Here is a 27,015-nt window from a genome sequence, read left to right on the forward strand (position 1 = left end):
AGCAGTAGAAAACAGAGAGCTGCTGTTCAATAGCTTCTAAAATAGGAAAGTCCTTAAAAGGCTAACCTGCGTCCTAAAGACAGAAATGCGAGTTGGTGAATTGTGACAGAAAGCTGAGATTTGTTCAGATTTGGAGGATTGTGAAGAATCCCATTAAAGAGTAACATGGATGAGTAAGGCACCCCAGTAGAAGAGTACTTGTGCTTCTCTCAGCTGAAACATGGAAGAGACAGTTTATTTATTTACTCTTGTTGGGGGTTAGGATATAATGGTAGGGAAGCAAAACTGGGTTTTCCCTGAGAAGAGGACGATGAAAATGTGGTTATTCCACAGAAACTAGGAATGTAAAACATGTCCAAAACAAAACACAGGATGCCATGGAAACTGTCAGCTCATCATTCCCAGATGTTCTAATCAGCTCTAGTTAAAATACTTGAACATTTTTAACCAAAGATTATCATAACTGAGGATTACGTAGCTCTGATGGTGAGACCATGCCAAAGTGCGTGATGTGTGTTGCATACCAGAACGAAAAAGAGCAGCAGATCTGAGCACTGGCACCAGCCTGTGAAAAGCTGTATTGCACAAGGGAAAACAAAAGCAGCCCAGCTCCCTCTGCAGTGAGTGACATCCTATGGTGTGATCTGAAACTCTGCTCAAGGAGAGTGCGCTTAGGAAAGGGAAAGTGAAGCTATTGGTGAGACTCATTGCACCAGGCTCTTATGAGATCAGATAGATTAATAGAATATGGTGTTATAATGGTTTTGGTTTATGATATGAGAGAGTTCATGGGAGAGCTAAACAGCCTGTGCTTTAAGAAAACATCATCAGATAGAAGTATAAGAGCCTCCTGCTTCCTCTCCAACATCTCATGCTGGCTGCCTTTGGATTCCACGCTTGGAACAGTGAGCACCTTCTCCATGTAAAAAACTCTGAAAATTGCGGGTCAAAGATCACCTCACTTCTTGCAGTCGTTGAGTAGTCTGGAAGTGCAAAATGGCAAGAATAGCAGTTTGTGTTTGGGAACATACTGCTAAGGAAGAACATGAGTGTTTGAGAAGGATATTCCAGATGAAGAAGAACAACTTGCCAGTGGACTGCTGAGGCATCTCTAGAGACTTGCATTGGAAGGAAGAGGGAGTTTTCTGCAAGAAATGGAAAAGTATGTCTGAACAACTGAGGTGAGCATTTCATAGGGCTATTACTATGATTGTTTTACCATTTGGCAGGGTATTTTGAACGTTATGGGATTTGGAAGTCTATGTTCCCTTGCCATTTTAAGTACCTCTGACCAAAATTACCCCATTCTTGTTAAACCCATGAAAAAGTTCTTCCTTCCACCTTTGCAAGAGGATTTTTTTCTCTAGTTATGCAAAACTTGGACTTGCATTTGTGTGCACTGTGAGCCCACAAATACCTAATCCACAAATGAGTGTGGTTTAAGGCTGCTGGGGATGTTCAGCTGCAGCATCTCAGCCTTCTACAGAGATGGAAAATTCCCAATCAGTTTGAGTGCTTCTGTAGGACCCTTTTGACTATTTATAAGGGAAAGTAGAAGAAATCATGCAAATCAGGGAAATGTCTGTGAAGGAAAAATCTTTGGAACTTTTTTTACACCTGCAATCCTCTGAACAAGGGTTGCTTGCTCATAGCAGTGCAAAAGCCTGTCAGAGTTCAAGGAGAGTCTGGATGATGCTCTTAGTCATGTGACTGAGTGTTAGATAGTCCTGCCAAGAGCAGGGAGCTGGACTCAATAACCCTTAGGACTCTCTTCCAACCCAGTACATTCTGTGACTCTATGAAAAAGCAGATGGAGAAAACAGGTGGCACAAACTGAATGGAATAGACCTTGTATCAATTTAGTTGGGATTTAACTTAAATTAAGCTAAAGTTGGTAACCTTCAATTTGCTCAGTCTCTTGAGCTTGCTTACAGATTTTTTGGTCCTTCAGTAAATGATGCAAAGGGGTAGAATGCTTTAGGAAGCTGTATGAACAGCATCACGTAAGCAGGACTGTACAGCTTATGTACTCCCATTTGCATCATACCTCCCAACTTTCTGATACAGTTGTTCCTTCTCCATGTGGAGGAGTTTTAGATCAGTTAGAGCACAAAAGGTTTAAAGCAGCATCCAGTGGGGGAAACGCTGTGTACACTCCAGAATGCAGCTTTGGTACCTTCACTGGCAAGAGGATCTCTCTGCTATTGCTGTTTTTTCTTGTGTTTCCACACAGTAGCACCTTGCTCCTGGATAGCTGAGGCTTAAAGGAGGTGGGTTATATATGTTTGATGGGTAATAGTATATTTTTATATACTATTTTGCTATGCTCTTAAAACTACTTCTTCCAACGACAACCACATGGTGTGTTGGTAGAAAATTCTTTGGATGAAAAGGAGCTTTCTCGCTAGATCCTGTCCAAAGCTCAGATAGTGGAACCAGCTACCACAGTCTGATCAAGCCCATTTCACCTCCAGCAATTTTCCTTCCATTGTGACTTCTCCTTGCCAGCGCTAGACATTTTTCTGTTCTTCAGCGCAGAGTATTATCTTTATTCTCTGTGGGAATTAGCTAGCACTTAAAAATATTAGTAGGATGATAGATGCATTTAAGAAGATCCATATCACTTTTTGCATATTGAGGCAAAATTGTTTCTATTTAGTCTTCAGTATTTTTAACAGTACAAGTTTCCACATCATTTTCATTGTTTTAGAATTTCCTTCCTTGCTTATTTTGGCTTCTTTAATTGAAAAAAACTTGGAATTCCTGAAGCCCAGTTCTATTACCCACATTCAGCTCCCATGAACACAGATCCTTTTCCTTGTTTATTTAACCAGCCATATCAATGGTAACAGGTCCCATTTGGCAGATCCTGAATTCCCACCCTGCCCTACGTGAACACGTGCTTGTTCTCTTATGCAATCAGCCAAATGAATGAAAACAGATACCAACGACTTTATTGTATCAAATTACATCCACATGAATTTTTGTAACTAAAATCAGAAGAAATGTTCCCTTCACGTATTAAACTCTTAGGTTATATCTGTTTAACAAGGTTTACCTGGAAAAGGAGAGTATGCTTAGAAGGGAATCTAAAACTGAACGTGGGAAGGAAAGCAAAAAGTGAACTCAGTGACCCCTGTCTATTGTTTTTAGCACGATGTCTGTAGCAATGTTTTATGGCAAGCACCATTATCTGAGGAACTATGAACATTCATGCTTTGATAGAAGACTGGGGACTATATTGTCCTTGAAGTATTGGTTCAAGGGCATTTAGGCCCCATCTTCCTCACTGCATTGGGGCACTGGTGTATGGACTACCTTATGACTACAGTTCTTCTCAAACTAAAATTCCCAAATCCATGCTAATAGGGGGAAGAGGAGCAGCACAGGAGATTAAGGCCACATGGCTGTCCCTCTTGATGAACTCCATTTACCTGTGACCAGCCTTCTTTCCCATAGCTGAATGGAAGTTCATGCACACATTTATAGTGTACCAACCCACCCGCGATCATACACAGGTCCTTCACACAATGAGCCACACATCAAAGCCTGTGTCTCTAGGGGCACCATAACTGGGGAAAGACTTAATAAAGTCTGTTCTGTAGATAGCAAGAGCAGAGATATTTTAGCCTGGATTCTGGACTAGCTGTAATGACTACCAATAACTTCACTGCCCTTGATGCCGAGATTTTGAAAAAACTTTTTATTAATTCTGATAGTCTTGCCATAGAAATTTCTACATTCTCCACTTCCTTTGTGTCTATGTCTGCGCTGTTCAGTATTGTGAACAGAAACAGGCAGAGCCCCTGGATGGCTGTGTAATGCTCATATCACCTCACTCTTTACTCTTTTCTGTATGAGTGAGGCCTTTCTCCCTTTATAGGCAGAGGGAAGAACTGGGTGCTTGAAGCTGTACCACAGGGCACTCTAGGGCAAGCCAGCTGATCCTCTACAGGTCCTTAATCCTCTGCAGATGATGACTGGTAATCCACATGGTAGCCACCATACGGTATTACTTGGTTGCCAAGTTCACCTCCATGAAGCCCATTTCTAGCATCCAAAATGAAGTCTCCGTGTTGGATATTTGCAGTCTAGGTGCAAAAGATTGTTAAATTGCATTTTCAGTGTAAATGAAAAGTGTTCCCTGCCTCAGGAAGGAACTAGAGAGGTGTATGTTACCTGGCAAAAACCCCAGCCCTGTGGGGATGGCTTGCTGTCCCTATCTAGCTTACTGAGTCCTTGCTGCCCTTCCAGGTTCCTACCTCTGCTGTGGTGGGCAAAAGTAGGACATTTTGAGTGCTTTTGAATTTAAATTTTGAAGGAGCTTGGAAAACACCAGCATAGTGAGAACAGAGAGAATTTCCTGCTGGTCATATGTTCCTGTGAACAACCTGTTGCCCTTCTAACCTGTGGGAAAGTTTAAAAATAACACATGGTGCAGTGCAGATGGGGACAAGAGCAGAAGCAAGGGAAAATAGGAGGAGAACATCTAGATAAAGCAAGATGCCTGGCTGCAGTGAAACCTCTGAAACAAGTGAAGCATTGTGTTGCACGGCCACCCCTCCAGGCAGTGTAAGAGCTGGCCCAGCAGTGACTCTAGGGTGGTACCAGGAAGAGCATTAGGAAGTCCTTGTTATTCAGCTATAGAATATGGGAATATCTCTGTGTCACTGCAAAAGAGAGAACTTATTTTCCTCTTTTCCTCACCAAAATGGGTGCTTGAAAGGATTTAAATCAAATTTCATAGCAAAGTTGACCCTCATAGGCAAAGCATAGACCAGGTACTGGGAATCAATGCCAATACTGCCAGAAAGGGTCTCTGCTGGAATATGCTTAAGGAGGAATGCTTATGACTGGAAATGAGATCGTTGTGGGTGAGTAGAGGCCTAGAAAACATGATCTACAAAAAAACACTGGAAAAGTGGGGCTGCTTACTCTCCAAAATCTAAAGAGGGACAGCATGTATAATCCTCAGACATTTAAATGATTGATATTGAGAAAGGTAGCAATAGACTGTTTTTCATGTACATTCACAGAAGGACAATAAAAAGATAAATTAATTGGAAATATAGAAGATAAAGATTTTTATATTAGTGCAAGCTTCTTAAGAACAGTCCTAGCCAGGGAATGGAGACATTGCAAGGGGTGAGGCAGAATCTTCCTTAATGGCAATTTAAGAGAAGCTGAAGCTCTAGAGGAGCTAGTCTAGCCTTTCTCAATGGGTAAGGAGATGGTCTAAATGACCTCCTTCCTGCTGCATTTCCATGGCATCTGTGTCATTTATAATGCCAGCTTAGCTCCATTTTTTTTGAATCTTGCTGCTTCTAGTTTTGACATATGCAAGCCAGGAGCAATTCAATTCAATAGTGTTACTTAATCATCACACACATTAAAATGATTTGACCAAAGTGAGTGAAAAGCTAGAATTGCTACTTGGAGCGAGTAATAGCTATTTGTCAGCTTTAATAACTACTGTATAATTCATGGAGATAAAAGACTACAAAAATGTTATTTCTTTTCATTTTGAGAGTCTTAAATATGGTACAACATAATATGCAGTGGCTGAGTGTGTGTGATGGAGGTGACAACACATGGCTCTGCCCCCTTGGAAGTGATGAGGGCAGTTGGCCCAAGCCCCTAAATCCCATTATTTTAGTTACCTGCTTTACAGCATCTGCATGCTGAGGCAAGCAAAATAGAATGTCTGGATGAAAAAGAAACAAACACAGGATTTTTCTGGAGTTTATTTTGCTCTGTCATTTTCTGAGAGGGATGTTTGTGGAAGTCATTGTTTCTGCTCCACTTGCAAGGCATAATTTACCAGCTGCATGGGTCAAGTGCTGCCTTTTTAGCCCGCTCTGATAGACCTGTATTGTGTCTGATGACCAAGGTTCAGGCTGTGCTTTCTGGATATTCTGTCCACCTGTATCCAACATCTGTGTAACACATCTTTGAGCATGTACACATGTCAGCATGACAAGACAACTGCACCCAACGTGGGAACTAGGAAAGAAATACTGCCCACGATATTATCTCTGCCAGTATCTCTGCTTTCCCTGGTACCCAAAGGGTAATCACTCTCTGTGGATCTTCTCAGGGCTTGTTCCCTATCTGCAGCCTGGACCCTGCAGAAGGTGGAATGCTTTCCCTGCAGCCACCAGTGAGAACTGTATACCACATGATCTCTGCCCTGACGTGCTCTCAGGGAAGGCAAGTAGTCAGTATAATGCCCTGTTGCTTTTTACTGAAGAAAATGCACGTACTACCAAGGAAGTTACTGCACTTCATTTTCTTAATACCATATTTTAGAAATTCTTTAATAAAAGTGTTGCAGTATCCAAGGGTATATAATTTTGGATTAAGAGGTATTGAAGCAAATGTTTTATTTCACTTCCTGAAAGGCCCCAGTCTGCGTGATTTTCTTAATATATATATTCTTATATATGTATATAAAAATAAATAATAAAGACTAAATGAGTACAAAATAAAAGAAAACAATTTAACCACAAACAAAAAAACAACAAAAACAGAAAAATTTAATCAGAGGAGGGAGTATTCCAAGTAGTCCTAATAAATGTGACAGCAACCATTCATATTTCTTAACACTGTAGAGGGTGTTCAGCCTCTGGCTGTGCTCCCAGGTGCCTGTGCCTTGCCTGTTCGGCCAGGTATGCTGCCTGACCTTTGACATCCTCTGAGCAGCACAGTGAGCCTGTAAAGGACTGTTCTCTGCTTGTTGCAGCCTTTTATGACCACATCCAAGAATTTCCTATTTTTTCTGCTCCATCCCTCCTCAGAAACTCAGAGAGGTTTCTTAACCCTGTAGATAACTTCAGATCTCTGATCTGCCAGAGGCCCTGGCAGAGGAAGGGCTCTGCCATTGGATAGCCTGTTGTACCTGAAGAGCCCTTTGACTGTGTTTAGAATGAGGAGTTATTTTTGATGCTGTTTCTGACATTAGCCATGGGTACTCCTGGAGTATTTCCAAGTTTTCTAAATAAATGTTCTTGTGTCATCTCCCTGTTTTGGTTTGTTTTATTTTTTCTATTTTGTTTCTGTGCTTATGTCACTCTCCTTTCCACCAGGCTGGAAATGGAGAACATGTCTTGGAGTTCCCTGCACAAGATTCCTGTTTCCAGTCTCACTGTGTCTGGCTGTCCTTGGAGCACTCATGCCCGTTGCAGTGACCAGAAGGGAGCCCTGGTTGGGTGCTGTTCTGAGCATACAGGGCCACTGGTGTCCCTACAGCAGTATGGCAGAGCACTGCATCAGGTGAGTTACACACCAGTTTAGAGCCTGAGCTGGTAACAGCTTTTGTTTCCAGCTTCAATGGTGTAATTTGTAGTTATCTGTGTTTTTAAAAGCAGTGCGTTTCAGTTTGAGTGACAGACAATTTAATACATATCCCACAGTGCAGCCTTCACTCCTGTGGGAATAGGGGTAGTGCTGTCAGTTAGCAGGAGGTCAGCTTTTTCATCTGCTACACTCTTCCTGAGTGACCTTGGACAAGCCCTTCGATCTGTTTATCTGTCTGTCTGGCCCTCAGTTTGTCTGGCTGTTTAGACAAGAGAGGAAGGAACTGCCCCCCCTCACAGCCCTTACTCTTTCACAGTGAGATAAGATGCTTCCTCATGCAGAGATCACCTTCTGCTGTGTTTGGATGTAATGGTCTGATGTCTGCAAGCTCTAGAAACAACTTACTGTAAATGATACTAATAACAACACTAACACTGTATACTTTTCAATACGCCTGCATGAGGCAACATCTGTGTGTGTTTAGATAAGCTGGAAGCAGCTGTATTTGGCCTCTGCACCAGCTGCTGCGATTGCAGTGCAGTTCTCTGCTGGTCAGTGCGCGTGCCGGTGGGTACGGCTGGGAACACCACTCCGTGTACGTTGCAATCTCTGTATTTAGTGCCTGCTATTGGCACTCTCATCTCTCTTACTTATGAATAAGTGGGTGAGGGAGGAGAGGGCTGGGCTGGGCTGACTCCTTCACAGATGAAACATAAAGAGCACAGGAGCTGAAACACAATCTCCTCCTCCTTTCCTGCGCTGTTTCACGGACAGCCTTGCTCACAGCTGGGAGGAGGACAGCCTCACCAGCAGCCTGAGCAGGAGTGAGGAGAAGGGAAGTTTTGTGCTCTTCACACTGCAGGCGAAACGTCTTTGCATGAACTCTGCTAAAAGGTGAGTTTCATTTTTATCTGTTCATTCTTGAAAGCAAGTTAATTTTCCATCATTGAGCTAGGTCTCACCCCTGGAGAGGTGGTAAGACAGTTTTCTATCTGAGATGTTAAAGCAAAACAACGAGGTGCTCCAAGGACTCAAGCGAAGCAACGTGTCCAAAAAAAATTCACAACTTCAAGATTAATTTCCTTGGCAAAGTTCCTACTAGCAGGAACTTGGAATAAAGATTTTCCCAGAACCACTTTCTTGAGTTCCAATTAGGCACAAGGAGAGCTGACTGTTCAAGTTGTATTGATGAGAGGAAATTGTTAACATAAACTGAGAAACTGTTGTTTGCAGCAAGGAATCAGAGCAGTAGCCTGAAGATAAGTTCCTGGAGTCATTTTCAGAGAACTTAGTCGTACTGTATAAGTTGACTAGATACAAGATATTTGGAAGGACTAGTAAGTGACTTAAATACTTAATTTCCCCTGAGAACACAAGCCAAAAGTTACACCTGGCATGAAATTGCTAAACCACATACCTTGATGTGTGGGTACTCCATGTACACCCATGTAGTTTTGTCTTTGTGTCTCAAACGTATGTCATTACTATATTTTCCAAACACTAAGCTACTTTTCTTGCTGCTGTTCAGAATCTGACTTGGGAAACTTGAAATGTGAGGGTTTGTTTAGTGAAGTGAAATCCATCAGGTGAGGAATTAATTTTTTTTTTCAATAGGATCAAAAATTTTTGTTCATTATTTTAGCTTGTCCTTGTTATGAGAACGTTTTTCTGGTTCTTGTCAGTCTTTGTAAAGGAACAAGAAAAGCAATTCACTGTGTGATGCTTTCTTCTTTTGTGTGTTGCATGGGGAGAGGAGCTGAAAAATGGAGAATTTAGAAGAATGTAACAGCTTGTCCTGTCCTTTTCTGTTCAGAACACATGCAGATATTTATTAATAAAAATGTAAGGAGACTTAGTAAAGTAAGTAAAAATGGCTACATGTAGGCTCATAAGACATGACAGAGTCACTGTGAGCATTATGGGACTTTCTGAGCAGTCTGTTAGTCAGTACCCACTGTGACTTTTTCCACATTAGCACTCTGTATTCACACTGGCTCCAGAAGAGCAGAATGTCTAACCACTTCTTCTTTCAAGTTTTCTTTAACCAAGAAGCCAGTAAAAGATAGCCAATCCTGTGTATTTAACACCCACTCTTCCATTTCTTCTTTGAGGAAACAAAATTTTCTATTGTCCTCAGCCCTATCCTTCCTGCCTCCCCGTCTTACTGCTGCTATGTTGTTATTCCCCCATATCAGGCTGCTCCTGTGCAGGCACTTGTAAAGTCTTTCTGTTGTATGAGTGAAGAGGCAGAAGAGCGTGGTTTCCAGCTTATTTTACACTCCATGCTAAACAGCTGTAGGTAAGATGAGAAATAGATGTAGATAGCATGGAAAGTACATCCCCAAAGTTTTAAAGGACTTTACAGGGTCTAGGAAGTATACTGTAAGAAAGTGTTGGGTTTATAGGATCAGACTAGCATGTTGTTCTGTGATAGCAGGGGTGAAAATGTCTACATCATAGCATTGTGATTTGAATATCACAGTTTTAAATGAAGAAAGATTTGGTGGTTCCAATATCTCATTAAAAAGCCTTGTGTCACTTGACATCTTCGTTGAGAGGTATTTATTTCACTTTGTGGTTGGTGGACAAAAATTGACTCCCTTTGTTCTGGATCTGAGGACTGCAAGTAATCTTACAGCAGTGGGAAAAGAGAGAAGTGGGATATGGGGAAAGGGAAGAGAAGGGATGAAAGTGAATCTCTGCAGAACTAGGTGTACACAGGTGTCATCATACTAGATGTCATCAATTAGGGTGAGCCTGAGGCTGCTTGTGAGGTCAGACAGACAGGAAGCTTCTTACCCGTGGCTGCGCACAGTTGCACAGGGCCAGGTGTTCAAAGGGGGCAATAACTTAAATTTTCCTCACCTAAACCAGCCTTGTGGATGGTGTTACTCAGCTGAACCAGCTGATGCTCTAAATGTGTGTTTTCTTGGCATGGTTGGCATGCACTGGCTTCTCCAGTGCATGGAGAAGAAAATTTCTTGCCTTCCTGTTTTTCTAGTCCTGACCTGAGGGTGCATTCATGGTGCCCTGGGGCTTCACTTCTGATGGCTGTATTGTGTCAGTGTGGTGATAACTAAAGAAAGTCAGGTCCACTCATGAGGACATTTACACAACTTGGTAATTATTTTTAAGGGAAGAATTGTGGAAAGAGAACTCCAGACATGGCAGCCTTGTGAGGCTCATTACCTTGTAATTAGCTGATTGTCTCCTCTAATATGTTTGTTTTTCCTATCAAGCTTATTCTGAGTGGCTTTTATTGCTTGTTATGAATTATTCTGCCAGCTGAAGCATTTGCAGAGCTGCTGACCCTGACAGCTGGTGGCAATTGTTTTTGAAAAGACACAGAGCAGCTTTACTGTTTAGAAGAAACTGACGAATAATTTTAACTAAAAGTATTAGTAAGCAACAGCAGCTAAAAAACCCATTGCAGTTTATTCTCTAAGGGATACATCCACTGTAACCCTTTTTCTCCACTAGAAACACTGTTCTAAACTCTGTTAATCTACAGGGTAGCAAAACAAGAGCTTTTCAGGCACTTCATCTGGAAACTGTAACTAATTTGTCTGAAAAAGAGAAAAAGACTAGATAATAGGTTTAAAACCCTGCTAGAGGGAGAGTGAGAAACAGGCTCCCCTGAAAGTATATTTTCTGTTCCTCTCCATGGAGCCCTCTTTCCAGAAATTGTTTCTGTGGCAACAAACTCCTTTCCAGCAGGGTTGTCTTGGAGTTTGATCTGGGTTTGCTTAGGCTCAGATCTGTCATCATGCCAGAATCAAATAGAAATGCAAAACTGATCTGACCTTCAGGTAACAGAGAGGGCACTCTGCTGCTGTTACTGTTGCTCCACAGGAGATGTCCTCCTGACATTCTCCACTCAGAAATTGCTATGGACAGCTATTGCTGCTAGGATGAGCCTAGACTTTCCTTTCTGAACATTGTTGCGTTGTTCAGCAAGGTTTCAAGATTCTCTTATGTTGTGTTCTGTGGGCCAGCAGTAAAGACACAAAGCTTGGAAGGGAGGTTGAGTAGCCAGCAGAGGAAGGGGAGATAACCAACAAATTAATTACAAGAGCAAATGTAATTGAGCTATCAAATTTGAGTCCCTTTAACGACACCTGAATAAAATGCTAAAATGGTCAATATCAGCAGGGAAGAATGGAAATGTTTCAGAGATCTCTTGGCTTTGCTTTCTTTTAACTCAATATTTTAGTAACCATTAGAATTTTGTCATTTTATATCTGGAAGCATTTTGTCTTCCTTCTGCCAAAGAAGGAGAGTTTTTACTCTGTGACGGATAATGATTTAGTGTCTACTCACATACCTAATTAGAGGATGTATCTGGTTTATGGCCCGTGTTTAAGAACTGTTCAGATATAGCTTTTAAAATAGCAATTGTCTTTTAAACTTACAAGAGGCTTAAACTAAAATACCCGAAACTATCATGTCAGAAAACTATTATTTCAAATTTGAACTTATGTCCAAATTTCAGAGCTGCTTTTACACCTCCGCCCCAAAGCAGGACCTGGATTTCTGAACAGCTCTCAATTTGGAATCTCACATCTCCTGTGCCAGCTTTTCCGTCTCATCAAGAGCTCATCAGAACTGTCCTGAACAAGCATTTGATTCTCTCCCTTTTCTCTAGTCAGAAGCATGTTTGGAAGTGTGAATGGTTTACAGCAAGGTTGTTGCTTTTGCTGTGAATTGCTTCTTTGATACTATTAAAGAAGGGAGGGTTTGCATTTCTGTGAGGTCATGCCTCTTCAACTATTTTTCTCAGTTTTCGTGTTGAATGTCTTTTATCCAGAAATGGAAATTCAGGAAATGAAAATGTAAGCAAACCTGCAGATACAGATGCCAGCACTTTCTTTAAAGTGATTAATCCACTGGGAACTAGGTTGTTGGAGTCCTGTACCCTCAAGTGAAAAAAAAAAAGGACTGACGTTTTCAATAGTCATCTAGGGAGCAAGAACAGCAACGAGTGAAAGAGCACAAAGGAAAAAACCTTTTGCAAGGCACACTACTTCTCGTGAGAAGACTGAGAAATAACAATGGAAGAACATGTCTTACATGTGAATATTGACTCAGTTCTACAGGAAACTTGGTTAATCTCCAGAAGGGAAACTGAAAAAAAAAAGAGAAGAAATTTAATTAAAGATAGCAATAAGGGATAGTTTAGTAGAGTTAGGTTTCTACCTAAGATGGGGACTATTTGAAGACATGCACAAATACATATGCATAATGCAGCACACATACCACCCCCCCTCAATGCTGTATCCAAGGAAGAAATACAGAAATACAGAACAAGAGCCAAAAAAGGCTCACTTGAGCCTCAAAGGAAATAAGCGTAGCTAAACAGAAGTGTGTGGAAGGGTGGATGGTGTGCTAGACTAGAAAGAATTGGATCTAGAACAGAAACATGTCTGAAGTGCACAATGGTGATCAGTGCAAGCCGGAAACCCAAACACAGTACAAAGGCAAAACGGAATTATTTTCGTTTTTCAGATGGCAACAGTGCACACAGTGTTAGGTGCTTCAGTTGAGCAGGCTCCTATCTCATGATGAATTTGTTCTCTTTGGATAAATCCAAACAGAAGAAAAATAATTAAGTCAAAGAAAAATGAGTTGAAGGGAAAAATCTTCAAATATTGTAAGCAGCTTTTCACTTTACCATGTCTTAAAACTTTTGCAGTACAAAATGAATCATATACTGAATCATATATGCAGAAAATGACATTTCAAAAAGAGATGACTTTATTGAATGTATCATTATTTGCTGATGCATGGAATAATGAAAATGCTAACATTCTCCTTGAACAGGAGATCTGCTCCATCTCTTTGGACATGCCAGAGTTTCAACCAGTTAGACCTAGCTAGCAAAATTTTTCCATCAGACAGCCTTTCCTGTTTGTCAAGTGTTATTAGTCAGGCATTGATTATGGATGTCCCAAGCTTGTCAGCAGTATTGCACAATAAGTCTCATCCACTGAATTATCAGTGAATGAAGAGAAAAAATTCTATAGATGGCTGTTTGGTTGCTTTCCAAATGACTTTTAGTTAATGATATTGTTCTGTTTGGAGGATATGATCCTTATGGCATTACAAAAGATGCAAGCAGAAAGATACCTTGGTCCCTGCTTTGTTCTCTAACTTTTCAGATTTTGAGCAAGTTTTCCCTTGAGTGATGCTGGGGAAGCTTGACAGAAGGGACTGCCTTGTGTGTTGCTGGCATTCTGTTCCCTTTCTGAGTGAGCATCTGGGTACAGAGAGCAAGCTGCTCTTAATACACACATCAGCTCCAGGGCCGTGAGCCTCTGGCCAAAGGCAGAGGCTGACAGCCAGAGCTCTGCTCAGCCTTGGTGTGTGCTGACTGGGACGGGGCGAGCTGACCGGGACAGGGTGCCGGCAGTGTGCTACGGCCCATGGTATGTAAATGAGTGGCTCATGCTCAAGCAGCAGAGAAATCTGTGGGTGACTCCCATGGCTCCCTTTGAGCAGCCACTCTGTGAAGCAGGAGCTGTGTGGTAGTGCTGGGGCTGCAGGGACACACTGGCAATCTGAGAAAGGCAAAAATCATTGAAATGCAACACAGATATGAATTAAATGTTAAGTCACTGACCTCAACGCAAGATCATTGCCTGATCTAGCACTGTGCTGGTGTCAGAGCAGGCTGCAGCATCAAAAGAGGCAGTAATACAGTTTAGGAAAATGAATCAGAAGGATGATTTTCCCCAAAGCTGTAGATGGTAAAATGAATCAGAACTCACTGAACTTAGAAGGATGAAGTTCCTATTTCTCAATCCCAGGTTACAACACAGTTGTTCCAGTCATTGTTTCTTATTAATATTGCATGTTGATCATGGCTTATATGGCTTCTAATAAGCAAGACCTGTGTAATCTTGGGTTTTTTTGCATTGTCCTGTTCAACAAGGATCAGTGTATGAGTTTGGGATTATAAGTAGTTCTGATATCTATGACTGATTATGACTTGCCTGCTGCTTCTTCAATAGACACAGGATGGGTTTTTTTCTTTTGTGTCAAGGAGTATTGTGGGGGAGAGGGACATTGACTTCATTGAGGTTTTATTCAGGGAAAAGGAAGATTTGGAATTTTTTCTCTGAGTAATAGAGTGATTTAAGATGTCTGCAGGAAGTAGTGTGATGTGTTTTCCTCCACCCACTGTTCTGTACTCAAGCAAGTCATACACAGAGCTTCAAGGAGATGTGCCCTGTGGGTAGGAACTAGTCACAGTAGCTCAGCAGTGCAATACTTGGAGGGTCATGTTGTCCACTTGGTTGATCTTTAACAGCAGGAAGTGGGGGGCAAATTAGGGTCATTTTTTTTAAGCTTTGAGGCAGCTATAGCGTGACTAATTTCTGCTGTGATTCACCTCCCTGATACTATTTGGACTGCTTGACTGAAATTACACATTGCATGAACTTCATAAATAGGGATTTTCCGAAGTTTTTTCTGTTTTCAGCACTTTCTTGCGCTCAACCAGTTGTTCAGACCTCACATTAGGTAAAAAGGCCCTAATCCTAGATAAAGAATAAGTAGTAGTGTGAGATAGAATGAGTAGTCTGAGGGAACAGGCAGATGTAGTTGCCAAGCTACTGTCCATGATATTTGAGAAGTCATGGCAATCAGAAGAAGTCCCAGGTGACTGGAAAAACGGAAACATTGTACTCATCTTTAAAAAGGGTAGAAAGGTGGACCCTGGGTACTACTGACCTGTTAGCACCACCTGTGTGCCTGGGCAAGATCATGGAACAGATCCTCCTAGAAGCTCTGCTAAGGCGCATCAAGGACAGTGATGTGATTTGGGACAGCCAGCAGAGCTTTACCAAGGGCAGGTCCTGCCTGATCAGCCTATGGCCTTCTATGATGGAGTGGCTGTATCAGTGGACAAGGGAAGGGTTACAGATGTCATTTATCTGGACTTCTGTAGAGACTTTGACAGGGCCCCCCACAGCAGCCTTCTCTCTAAACTGGAAAGAGATGGATTTGGTGGGTGGACTCTTACGTGTGTAAGAAAATGGTGGAACAGTTGCATCCAGAGTGTCATAGTCAATGGCTCAGAGTCCTAATGGACCTCGGTGACAAGTGGTGTCCCTCAAGTGTCTGTACTGGGACCAGTTTTATTTAGTATTTTCATTAATGACATAGACGAAGGAATTGAGTGCAGCCTCAGCAGATTTGTAGATGACACCAAAGAGAGGAGGGACACACCTGAAGGATGGGATGCCACCCAAAGGGACCTGGACAAGCCCAAGAAGTGAGTGCATGGGAATGTCATGAGGTTTAGCAAGACCAAGTGCAAGGTGCTGCACCTGGGCCAGGGCAGCCTCTGGTATCAACAGAGGGTGGGGATGAACAGATCAGAGCAGCCCTGCTGAGAAGGACCTGGGGGTGCTGGTGGATGAGAGGCTGGACAGGAACATTTGGAGCCCAGAGAGCCAAACACATCCTGGTCTGCATCCAAAGCAGCATGGCCAGCAGGGTGAGAGAAGGGATCCTACCGCTTCACTTCCCTCTGTTGAGACCCCACCTCCAGTGCTACATCCAGATCTGGGGTCCTCAGCACACGAAGGACATGGACCTTTGGAGTGAGCCCAGAGGAAGGTTTCCAAGATGATTAGAGGGATGGAGCACCTCTCCTGTGAGGAAAGGCTGAGAGAATTGTTTTTTTTCCAGCTTGGAGAAGAGGGGGCTCCAGGGTGACCTAATTGCTGCCTTCCAGTACCTGGAGGGAGCCTAAAAGAAAGATGGTGAGAAACTTTTTACAAGGGCATGTAGGACATGTGATAAAATAAGGGGGAATGGCCCCAAACTGAAAAATTTAGACTAGATGTTAGAAGGAAATTCTTTACTGTGAGGGTGGTGAGGTACTGGCACAGGTTGCCCAGAGAAGCTGTGGATGCCCCATCCCTAGAAGTGTTCAAGGCCAGGCTGGATGGGGCTCTGAGCAACCTGGGACAGTGGAAAGTGTTCCTGCCCACGGGTTAGAACAAGATGGTCTTTAAGGTCCCTTCCATCCAAACCATTCCACGATTCTATGATATTGGACAAACTGTGCCTATTAACCTACCTCCCTTCCTTGCCCTTCGTCTCAAGTTGTCCTTCCTATGCACAGGCATCAACTAAGAATTCCAAAGTAATAAAAACCTGAAATGAAAAGGTTGGAAATAACATGGATTTCCCAGAATATCAAAAGTTGGAGCAAATGGAATGATTTACCAAGACTGCAAATAGTTGCATATCCATGTTAGGAAAAATTGGTCATTGATGACTAATTAGTCTTTTGTTTATGTGGATTCTGAAAAAAAATGTTGCCGACTTCCTTCTTTGACAATAGATTTATAAGAGGAGTCATCTGATAATGACAAAAGTAAAGTTATTTGTAATTTACAGAACACTTTCATGGTTTCCTTCAACTGAAACAGATACACAGAGTAATAATTATTGTACTCAGAAGTTCACGTTAGAAAAATCCACTTGCCAGTTTCAAACACTGAATAGATTGTGCATAGATGTAAAATACTTTAGTTTAGAAATTCAATTTGACTCCTCTTTTTCACAAAACAAAATGTTATGTCTGTTTTACCCCAATTCATTATAATTCCTGAAACATTAGCAGCAATAATTCACAAATTGCTGTAACTAAATCCGCTGGAGTACATGTATTTTTTTAAAATATCTGTTAGCCTTTGCTGATCTATTTTCCTCTATGCCCCCATCCTATTGTTAAAAATAATTTTGTTGGTTGCTGGTTAACAATTCTGGTTCTAAAGACTGGAATAAAAACCAACAGGAAATATTTCAGTTATCTTTATAGAAATATAAAAATACTTACATACCATATAAACATATGTTATATAAACATATATATTATAAAAATACATACATATTTGTGTTTGTCCCTCATATGTACTTGTCTTTTCCTTTACTTATCTTGTATTAATAGAAACATCTTCCATTGACTTTAATGGCTCCTTCTGCTTGGTACCCTTCTAGAATCAGAATGGTCTGGTTTGGAAAGGACCTTTAAAGGCCATCTAGTCCAACTCTCCTGCAATAAGCAGGGGCATCTTCAACTAGACCAGGTTACTCAGAGCCCCATGAAACCCAACCCTGAATGTTCCCAGGGACGGGGCATCCATCACCTCTCTGGGCAACCTGGGCTAGTGTTTGTCACCCTCATCATAAAAAAATTCATCTTTGTATGTAGTCTGACTCTACCCTCTTTTAGTTTAAAACCATTACCCCTTGTCCTGTTGCTACGAGTCCTATTAAAAAGTCTGTCCCCATGTTTCTTTTAAGTCCCCTTTAGGTACTGAAAGGCTGCAACAAGGTCTTCCCAGAGCCTTCTTCTCCAGGCTGAACAACTTCAACTTTCTCATCCTTTCCTCATAGGAGAGATGCTTCACCCCTCTTGTCATTTCTGTGACCTTCTTCTGGACCTGCTCCAACAGGTTCATTTTTTACATCATAATTCTTCTGATTGAACCCAAACATCATTGTGCCATTTCTTCATACTCAGTGGTGCACCCAAATTTCTACTTTCTTCTACTTTTTTTTTTTTTCTTCAAACTTGCTCTAGGGATATTGTCCCTTTCCTGCCCATTTTATGTTGTTTGACCAGTCCCTAGTCTCTTCGGCTGGTCATCGCTTCCCTGCCTTCTTATCTGACCTTATTCTTCCAGGTTTTGTGAAACAGGATCAAACAATCTGACAAACCTGCAAGTGTTGAAGGAAGTTTATCGTGTGAATTTAAGGGCTGGTGTTTGTGTAGATAATGGCCTGAACCAAATCCTAAACTGAAACCACTCTGGGTTTCTGATTCCAAGGTATGCAGGACAGTTTAAGTCCTGCAATGACAGCCAAGTGACTCAGGCCTGTCTGCACTGTATGACAGGTGCAGGGACAGATTAAATAGCAAGAGACCATGCAGGCACACAACTATGTTACACTCCCTGTTAATGGAAGTGGGTGCTTTGTGAATGAGACAAGCTGGGTGCACAACTGTTGCAAATTCTAGCAAGGAAGTCCTTTGCTGCAGTCCTATTTGTCTCTGCTAAAAAAATATGTAGGCCTAGTTGCAGACAGATTTCTTACAACAAAAATTGTAGCAATATTCACTGAAACTGAAAAGACCCACCTGGGCTCCGTGGTACTCCTTGGTCCAAGGTGAAGAGGCTGCTGTTGTCCGTGGCTCTGGCTGCTTCCTGTGCCGTTGCCAGCAGGCAGTGCTTAACCCATGAGCTGCCCCATGGTTCATCATGCAGGGGCAAATCATGCATTTGTCAACAGCTAAGGCACAAAGGAGTTGGGAAAGAAAAGAACTGTCGTTGAACTCACCAGTGAGTAATAAAGTTGGCTTGTTTAAAGCATGAAAAAGTGAGGCTTTCTGAAGCTCAGGGATCCTTGGCTTTATTTTAAATCCAGGAACAAGAGAATTGTTTGGAGCTCATGTAGATGGAGAGAGTCTTCCAATTTATTGCCAAGACTTAGCCTTAGATGGGTATCATCTAAAAGATGTGGGCATATAGGAGAGAGAAATATTGCCTGGAAATGACTGCAGATTCATGATACTGAATGTGTTACATGAACTACGCTCAAAAAAAAAAAGTCACACAGCTGCACTATGTCCATATTAAAGCTGTCTAAAAGAAATGCCTTTGTGTTCCCGTTCATAACTGCTTTCAGCTTCATGATTGTCTGCACCCTAGATGTTTTTCATAGAGCAACTTTTTAAATTTTTCTCCTTCATCTATTCAGATGTTGCCAGTAAGTAATGGGGGAATTATTTGTCTTTTCTCTTCTATACCATGCATCACTTTTCCTTCATTTTCCCCTTTTTCAGACAGCCTGTAAAGTATTGTGTTATATGTTTTTAATAACAGAGTGGGCTCTTCCACACCCATTTATTTAAACCTGCCAGTGCAGTCCTTTGATACCAGGTTTGTTGAAAAAATCCTGCAGTTTCATTCCCTGTCTGGTGCAGAGCTATATTTAGTGTACCTGGTGCTGGGGAAAAGGTGAACTGCCTCTGTACTTCCGTTTGGCTACTGAGTCTGTCCTTAGCCAGGCACGAATGGTCAAAGGGTACAAAGGTGGCCCAGAGCCCACACACTGAGGAGGCTGAAACAAGGGAAGAATTTCCTGGCTCACTGTTGCCACCGACCAGAACAGCAGTGTAAGACAGGTATTGCCCAAGAATCTGGACCTTTGTTTTTCATCGCCATCTTTGAAATTGAGGAGGGTTTGTTAGCACAAGGCAAAGAGATTTGTTACAGCCAGCCTTCTTTTCCTGCCCCTTCAAACAGCCCACTCCAGAATTTCCTCCAGGAGCAGGAAATGTTGTTGTAATGGTAAGTGCATATTATATTAGCATAATATTGTATCAATAAGACTTTTTCTGCCTCCTTCACATCCTGCATTCTGGCAAGACTTTTAAACTAGGCAGAAATTATTTTTATAATCATATTCTCTGTACATAAACATAATTTGATAAAAACACTTTGAGTTCTTAGAGGAAAAGAAACATTTTCAAAAAACACTGCAACTGTAGAGTACATCTGCTTTTCCTCATACTGTGGTCCATAATGACTCACTGGGTAACACTGAATGAAACTCAGTGCTAGACATATAAAGACAGTTCTGAATTTTCAAAACTGTCAACAGCTTTTGAATTGCTATTACTATTACTTATTGACAGGAGCTGGACACTGGCTGGACACTGGTAGATATGATGATAGGCCTCAGATTTTAGGCATTTTAGAGAACAACTAAGGTGTGCCAATCATCCTGCGCAGGCAAACCCTTACATGTAAAAGTCACCAAATAATACAGAAATGCTATGAAATACAAACGCAGCCCTGGAGCTCTGGATTAAAAAGGCGGGGTGGGGTAAGAAGGTTATCAAACCTGCCTCAGCAAAGATTCTGTGCACTGCCCTTGTCTGCAGGTGGAAGAGATGTGTGATGGTTATCAAGCCTTTGAGAAACTGGATAGTGTTACAGGAGAACTAATGGCCAATAAGTATCAGTGTTTGGGGAAATTTGTCCATAACTTTAGTGACTGATTTCTGCTGTAAATGTCAGCACTGCTAACATTGTCATATTTATTCCAGGGGAAGGTTATGGCAATCTCCTTGAGCAAACTTCAAACTGAACCATAGATATCTGTGACTGGGTCCCTTTAGCAGCATTTCTTCTGCTGAGTTTGACACATGAGTTGTAACTATTGTGACACCTGCACTGGAAGGGGTGAGTCTCTTAAACCCCAAAGGAGATGCTTGAGACTGAAAGAAGGAGAGCAGAGTGCTAGACTTGAGCAGTCTTTCACACAAGTTGCATGGGACAGTGAAGTTAGAAGTTTTGAGGGAGATGATCTTACCTTGGCTTGTTGTTTCTCGACTGAGAGTTTCTGAGCTCCCAAGGACATTCCCACCAAAACAAGGGCTGATTTTCTCTCTGTTGGTAAGAAACAGTAGAAGTAAAGGGACGAAAAACACATCCCAATTTTTATTTGTAGGTGTTTGCTGTGAATTCTGTGGAACTATGCTGGTTGAAGCTAAAAAATGAAGTTCTTTGCAGGTTTGATCATTTATTTCAGCCAGGCAATTATTTTCTGGCCTAAAGCAAGTGATTTTCTTTTCAGTTTCTACAGGAGTAAAGCCTATCACTATTAAAAAAAAAAAAAAACATGTAGCAAAAAAGATTATTTGACAGTAACATCCTCAAGTGCTAAAACTGACACTAATTTTACTGTAGTGTGGTCATGTTTCTGTAAGGGTTGCCTTGGAAGAAATTTTATGTTCCTAGATGGCACAGAATATGATTACAAAAATGCACATTAGCATAGCAAACAGCAAAAAGAAGCAAGGTCTTATCTTTGGATAGTGCTGCTTTTGAATTCATAGTGTCTGAAGCCGTAAAAAGAGTACACAAATTGTTAACCTTACAAAGGTATAGCCAACAACCCTGAATTTTCTGAGGAGAGATTGAAAGAAACACAGTCTTGCTGTTCTGCACCATCAGGTTAAACATGCATCCCCTTCAGACTAGGCACAGTTTGCCCTGCTGTTCTCCAGTGCTCCATTTGTGCCCATGTGAATATATCACGAGGTGATAAAATCCTGCATGGGGTATTACATTGTTTAGTCGAGGGTTTCATCACTGTGAGCTGGGTCCAGGGTTGACCTAGTAGAACTGAGTGCTAACCCATTGTCAGCAGTGGTTCTTGTGTTTTAACTAGTTTAGCATAGCATAGCATAACATAGCATAGCATAGTATAGCAGTGGTTTCTGTGGGTATGTGTTTGGATTATACCAGACTCCTCAGGTGAAAACAATTACATTCATATTTGGTGAAAGTGAAAAGGAAAGATACAAGTGTGTAAGTAGTAAGAGTAAATGAGTGGGTTTGGGAGTTGATGGCAAATAAGGAATATGTAGTATCAAATCCTGTAGAACTGAGACCATGGGGATGCACTGTACCGGAGTGTTACCATGCCCTTCCAACAGAGGAAGACAGCTTGCTTTCAGGATTGTGTTTACAAGTAGCTGTAAGAGAGAGTGCTAAGAATTCAGTTTATTTTTTTAAAATCCTGATGAATTGAACTGCATATTACATGGTATCTTGTATATAAAGGAAAATTTAAGAAATGGAAATTAAAAATCAACAGTTTTTTGAACCCTAGATCCTCTGAAGAAGTCTGAGTGGACTGCTGGTTTACCAGAGACACCTTTTCCATTGTAGAGAAATCTGATTACTGCTTTTCTGCCTCATCTGTACAACAGAGATGATATTTCTTCACATTTTAGATGCCTCCAAAGCTAAAACAACAAATATTTGTAATTGGCTTTGTGATGGATCACATAATTTTCTGGCACTTTTCTGTTACATGCTAGGACTTATGTGATTCATGATTTCCTAGACAGGCTTTATCTTTATCAAAGACTGTAAAATATCTACAGCTAGGAAAGAGCAGCTTTCTGAATAGTGTACTATATATTTAACAATTGTACCTCTTCTAAGGATTTCCTTGTGCTTTATCTTCAGGTTATTAACATCCTGCAGCAAAGGCATCACTTCAGCCTAAACATTTGTGGAAGAAATAAACTCTACATGAAAACTGAATGTAATTAAGTCTTACATTCAGGACCCTGATGAGTGATACAGAGAGAAAAGTAGAAGATGGTGAATTTCACAGAGAATGCAACTGAGAAGTGCAACATTAATCATGATATCCATGAGACATTATCCCCTGTGGTGTACATATTTGTGTTTATATTAGGCTTGCCAGCTAACTGTCTGTCACTGTACTATGGGTATTTACAGATCAAAGCTAAAAATGAATTAGGTATCTACCTTTGCAATTTGACTGTAGCAGACCTGCTGTACATATTTTCTTTGCCTTTTTGGCTTCAGTATGCTTTACAGCATGACAACTGGACTTACGATGAGCTGCTGTGCAAAATTTGTGGCATCATCCTATATGAGAATATCTACATCAGCGTGGGCTTCCTGTGCTGCATCTCCATTGACCGCTATCTGGCCGTAGTGCACCCCTTCCGGTTTCAGCACTTTCGGACCATGAAGGCTGCTGCCATTGTGAGCATCATCATCTGGGCCAAAGAAATAATGACATGCTGCTTTGTGTTCACGCACGGGGAGATCAGCATGGATGCTGAGAGCCACTTGGTGTGCTTTGAGCATTACCCCATCAAGAAATGGGAGCACAATGTCAATTACTACCGCTTCTCTGCTGGCTTCCTTTTCCCTTTCTTTCTGCTGGCCTTCTCCTACTGTGGGATTTTACGAGTTGTCCACAAGAGTCCCGGCACTCAAAAGAAGAAGAAAATCCAAATTAAAAGACTGGTTTCAAGCACTGTTTTCATATTTTTAGTCTGCTTTGGGCCATACCACATCCTACTTGTAGTTCGTAGCTTGTTGGAGAACAACTGCTCATTTGCTGAGAAAGTATTTAATGTTTACCATATTTCTCTCTTGTTAACTACTTTTAACTGTGTTGCTGACCCAGTATTATACTGTTTTTCCAGTGAAAGCACTTACCAGAACTTTGTCAAGATGAGAGACTCTTGTCTAACATGTTTAGGCCGTCTGAGTACTGAGACAAAGGAGTCCTATCCACTGAACATTACTGAAACTCCCAACAGAACACAGCATGAGCAACAACCAGAATTATTACAAATACCACTTGATGGTGCTGGAATGAAGGACTGCTTCACAGCTGATATAGACAGCCTATAGCATTAATCAAAAAAGGACCTTGATCCTAAATCTGCAGCTATGGCCATGTTGTGTATCTGTCTGAATTATTCACGTATTACAGCAGTGTGACCTCGCAAAGGCTTATGAGCAATGCTGTACAGTGAAGCTGTTTCTGGAGGTGCTTGGACCCTGGCAATAGGGAGGAAAGCATATGCCAAGTCAGTTCAGTTATAATCATATATCTGTTGTTGTCATGCTACCACTTAAACCCTGTTTGTCTTGATGACTGCATTGACTGGAATAAGCCAGTACTCATGGTGTGTAGTTCTAGTGAACTCATCTTTAACTGCTTTCTGTTTTCCTCTGTTGCATCTTGAGAAAATAATTCTCTACAAGCTGTCATCATCTATCGAAAAGGTCAGAGACAGAAAAAATTTAATGTCTCCATATGTACTTTTAGAAAGAAAAAGAACCAACAAAACACTTCTGCAACCTCTCTGTAACTCTCTGAAATAACTTCTCCTTCTGCCAGTTTCAAAGCATGTAGAGACCATGCCAGAACCAGCCTCCTGAAACAGTGGTTCCAATAGTGTGAGACGTTATGGGAGAACATGCACAGGGAACTCAGCACCTGCTGAGACCTTCAGGCTGTTATTTGACTGTTGAATCTCAGACTGTTAAACCTCATCATAAGGCTCCTAGAGACTTCCAGAACTATGAGACTCTGGGCTCCAATGGTGTGTCAAGTGTCAGTAACTTGGTGTGTTGACTTGGAAGAGAACAGAAGGTTGGTAGTGTGTGAGGCACTTTGATCCCATGTGCTTCTCTGAGTCACTGTATTCATTTATTTACATCTAAATTCTACTACACCTTGCTACAGTTTTGATTGTGTCCTTTGCAATTTGTGTATTTTGTGCAGCACAGACCATGCAGGCAATTATATAACAATTCATTTGTCAGGGAAACTGTTGAATGAATTCTGTATAAACTCTGTTCTTGCCCACAGATAATATAGTTTAGGGTTCGGTCATGGTTCAGTAAATACAGTATCAGAAATATGATGTATGAATGATCAGTGTCCTGGTTTAGACAGCAACAAAATACAGGAGTAAGTGGAGAATAGTGGCTTTTAAAGATGTGGGAGTTGTACTCTATAGTATTGTTTCTACCACCACCTCCTCTCTAGGTTTTCTAGGGTTTTTTTGTTACAGTAATGAATCCTGTATGATTCTTCTTAGTGATCTGCTCATCACACCTTCTTGTATCTGTAGCTGTTACACCATTAATATTCCCTTGTCCTTTCAATTCTCTGGCTTCAGATCTTCTTTGAAACACCTCTCTGCACCCTGGAGCTGATAACTTCCAGCAGTATAATCAGTTTTGTTTCTTTGGTTTGCTTTTAAGTCAAAAGATTGTCTAGACAGATGTCTACTCATGCTATCTGAAGTATGTCATTGTAACACAGCCTTGCTTGTCATCAGATTCCAAAAGGAATATATACTAACAGTTTTCTGGAAACCACCTTGAGAGTGCAATATTGGACATAATTAGTGGATATGTTTAATAAAGAATGTTTTTATAATTTTCTTTTTATATTTTTTCACTCAATGTTTGAAATAACTATCTTTTAGCTTTGGCTAAAAGATAGTTATTTTCTATTTGTGAGACTACAGATCTTCTCCTCCCTCCTCTAGCAGAAAGGATTCATGTCTCCAATCCCAAGAGGGGATTAGGTTTGCTTAGGTTAACATTTGATTTGTTTAATTATTTTACATTTCTTTATACTTTGACCACTCAGCTGGATTAATTACAACTGCATTTTTTTCTCCTGACTATTAGCACTGTTTAGCTTTATTTTCTCCTAATCTTTCATCTCATCTGCTGTGCGTTCCAAGGGGGTCATAAGGCAGGGACTGCTGGAGTGCTGAGCCTGTACATTGTTAAGCACCAACTCCTTGGACCCCCATGACCTGTCAGACTGCAAGACACACACATGGTTTGTTCTAGGATTAAATATTTGTTGTCATGTTTATGCGTTGCTTCTTTACAGTTACCCATGTTGTTTAAATTAGACAACTGGAATGCAGAGCATGCTGTACTATATGGAGTTGTCATCTGAGGGATTAAGGCTTATTTGAATTGGTGCTTTGATGTGGTCAGCTTTGGTCAGCTGCTGCAGTTGAAAATCAGATGGAAACTTGTGTAACACAGCCCAGCATTCTGCTACAGTTCTCAGCACTTAACCTGCTAACCCTCAACAGAAGGGAGGGATTTCTTCTTCTTTTTCCTCTTTTTTTTCTTGAAGCTGACATTTTATCAATTCTTTCTGTATTGTAACTGTCCACCTCAGGCTGCAGAACTGTAACCAATACAGCAGGAAGGTAACTCCCATTCAGAGTTTTCCTTCCATCTCAGTCAAAACTCACTCAAGAGTCCTGCTAAGGTTGCTAGAGACATGCTACACCTGCTATTGCAGTAAATACAGTGCTTGGGACTGCACACGAGAAGGGATTTTAAAAGCATGCACTAGAGAAAAAGAGAAATAAATTATTAAATTTTGTATTTCTCAATGAAATCTGACTGTTAAGACTTGTATTTTGGGGGAACCAAGAGCAAAACCTTTTTTTGACAAAAGTTAGTGCTTGGAAAGAGTAATATACATTGCACCTGTTAGTGTAGTATGTCAGTAGCACACAGAGAATAAAAGCAGCTGCTTCTTTTAAAATGATGCCAATTTCATTCTGTGAATTCTGTGCAGCAGTGAACATATGCCATCCTACAGGGTTACTGGCTTTGGCAAAAAGTTCAAGCATTCATATGAAATATTTTACTTAATACTTATAGTTTGGAGAGTTTGAAGACTTCTAAAGGAGATGTTTTCTAATTGTGAAACTTCAAAGATACTTTTCCAGAACATCTTTTGAGAAGGTTTGAGATTGATCATTTTTTTAGATTTATCTGTAAAATAAACATTGGGATCTTCGGTGAACCTGAATGTCTAGCTGGCTTTAAGATTTCTTTCTGTCATGTGTTCAACTCTTTTATGTCTTTAAAGGCTTTATGTGCTCAGGGACTTCAGGAGATTAATATTCAAAATATGCTGGTGTTTGTGGTATGAAATTATTTTTCTCATTCTGAAAAAGTTGTCTTGCATCGAAGAAGGAAAATAAAACTCACCTGCCAGGAAGGAAAAGAGATACAAAGTGTTGCTGGCTGCTGGAACTCCAACTAAAGGCAACTTCCATTTTATGACAGGTAAAGCACCAGTGCTCTAGAGGTGCAGTGTCAAAGCTACCCTCCCCTCTCTGCTGTGAGGGCTGACAGCCAGCAGAACTTCAGTGCTGACACTCATCTGGAGTTAAGGTAAAAATCACAGCTTTAAATGACAAAAGTTGGGCACAATTCACAACCATTTGTTGTGTACTGCTTCATTGTTAGAAATTCTATGGGATAGAATTTAATGTTACTTCACGCGGTCTTG

The 27,015-nt window shown here is 41.1% G+C and overlaps 1 protein-coding gene across 3 annotated transcripts; it reads left to right on the plus strand.

Moving 5' to 3' along the window:
* The first annotated feature begins 444 nt into the window (after positions 1-444).
* GPR68 (G protein-coupled receptor 68) lies at positions 445-27,002 on the plus strand. 3 transcript variants are annotated; one of them, XR_005601962.1, is made up of 4 exons: positions 445-1,181; positions 7,086-7,272; positions 8,071-8,190; positions 26,790-27,002. XR_005601962.1 is itself a non-coding variant. In XM_010394218.4 (4 exons), the coding sequence occupies exon 4, from the start codon at positions 22,497-22,499 to the stop codon at positions 23,571-23,573; it is 1,077 nt and encodes a 358-aa protein (XP_010392520.1). In that variant the 5' UTR covers positions 446-1,181; positions 7,086-7,272; positions 8,071-8,190; positions 22,362-22,496; the 3' UTR covers positions 23,574-25,083. The 3 variants fall into 3 exon arrangements, 2 of the variants coding, with proteins under 2 accessions (XP_010392520.1, XP_039408238.1); XM_010394218.4 differs by lacking the exon at positions 26,790-27,002 and adding an exon at positions 22,362-25,083 and having other exon boundaries at positions 446-1,181; XM_039552304.1 differs by lacking the exons at positions 445-1,181; positions 7,086-7,272; positions 8,071-8,190; positions 26,790-27,002 and adding exons at positions 20,196-20,564; positions 22,362-25,083.
* The last annotated feature ends 13 nt before the right edge of the window (positions 27,003-27,015 follow it).

Source organism: Corvus cornix, chromosome 5 (assembly GCF_000738735.6).
Source record: "Corvus cornix cornix isolate S_Up_H32 chromosome 5, ASM73873v5, whole genome shotgun sequence".
Taxonomy (NCBI): Eukaryota; Metazoa; Chordata; class Aves; order Passeriformes; family Corvidae; genus Corvus; species Corvus cornix.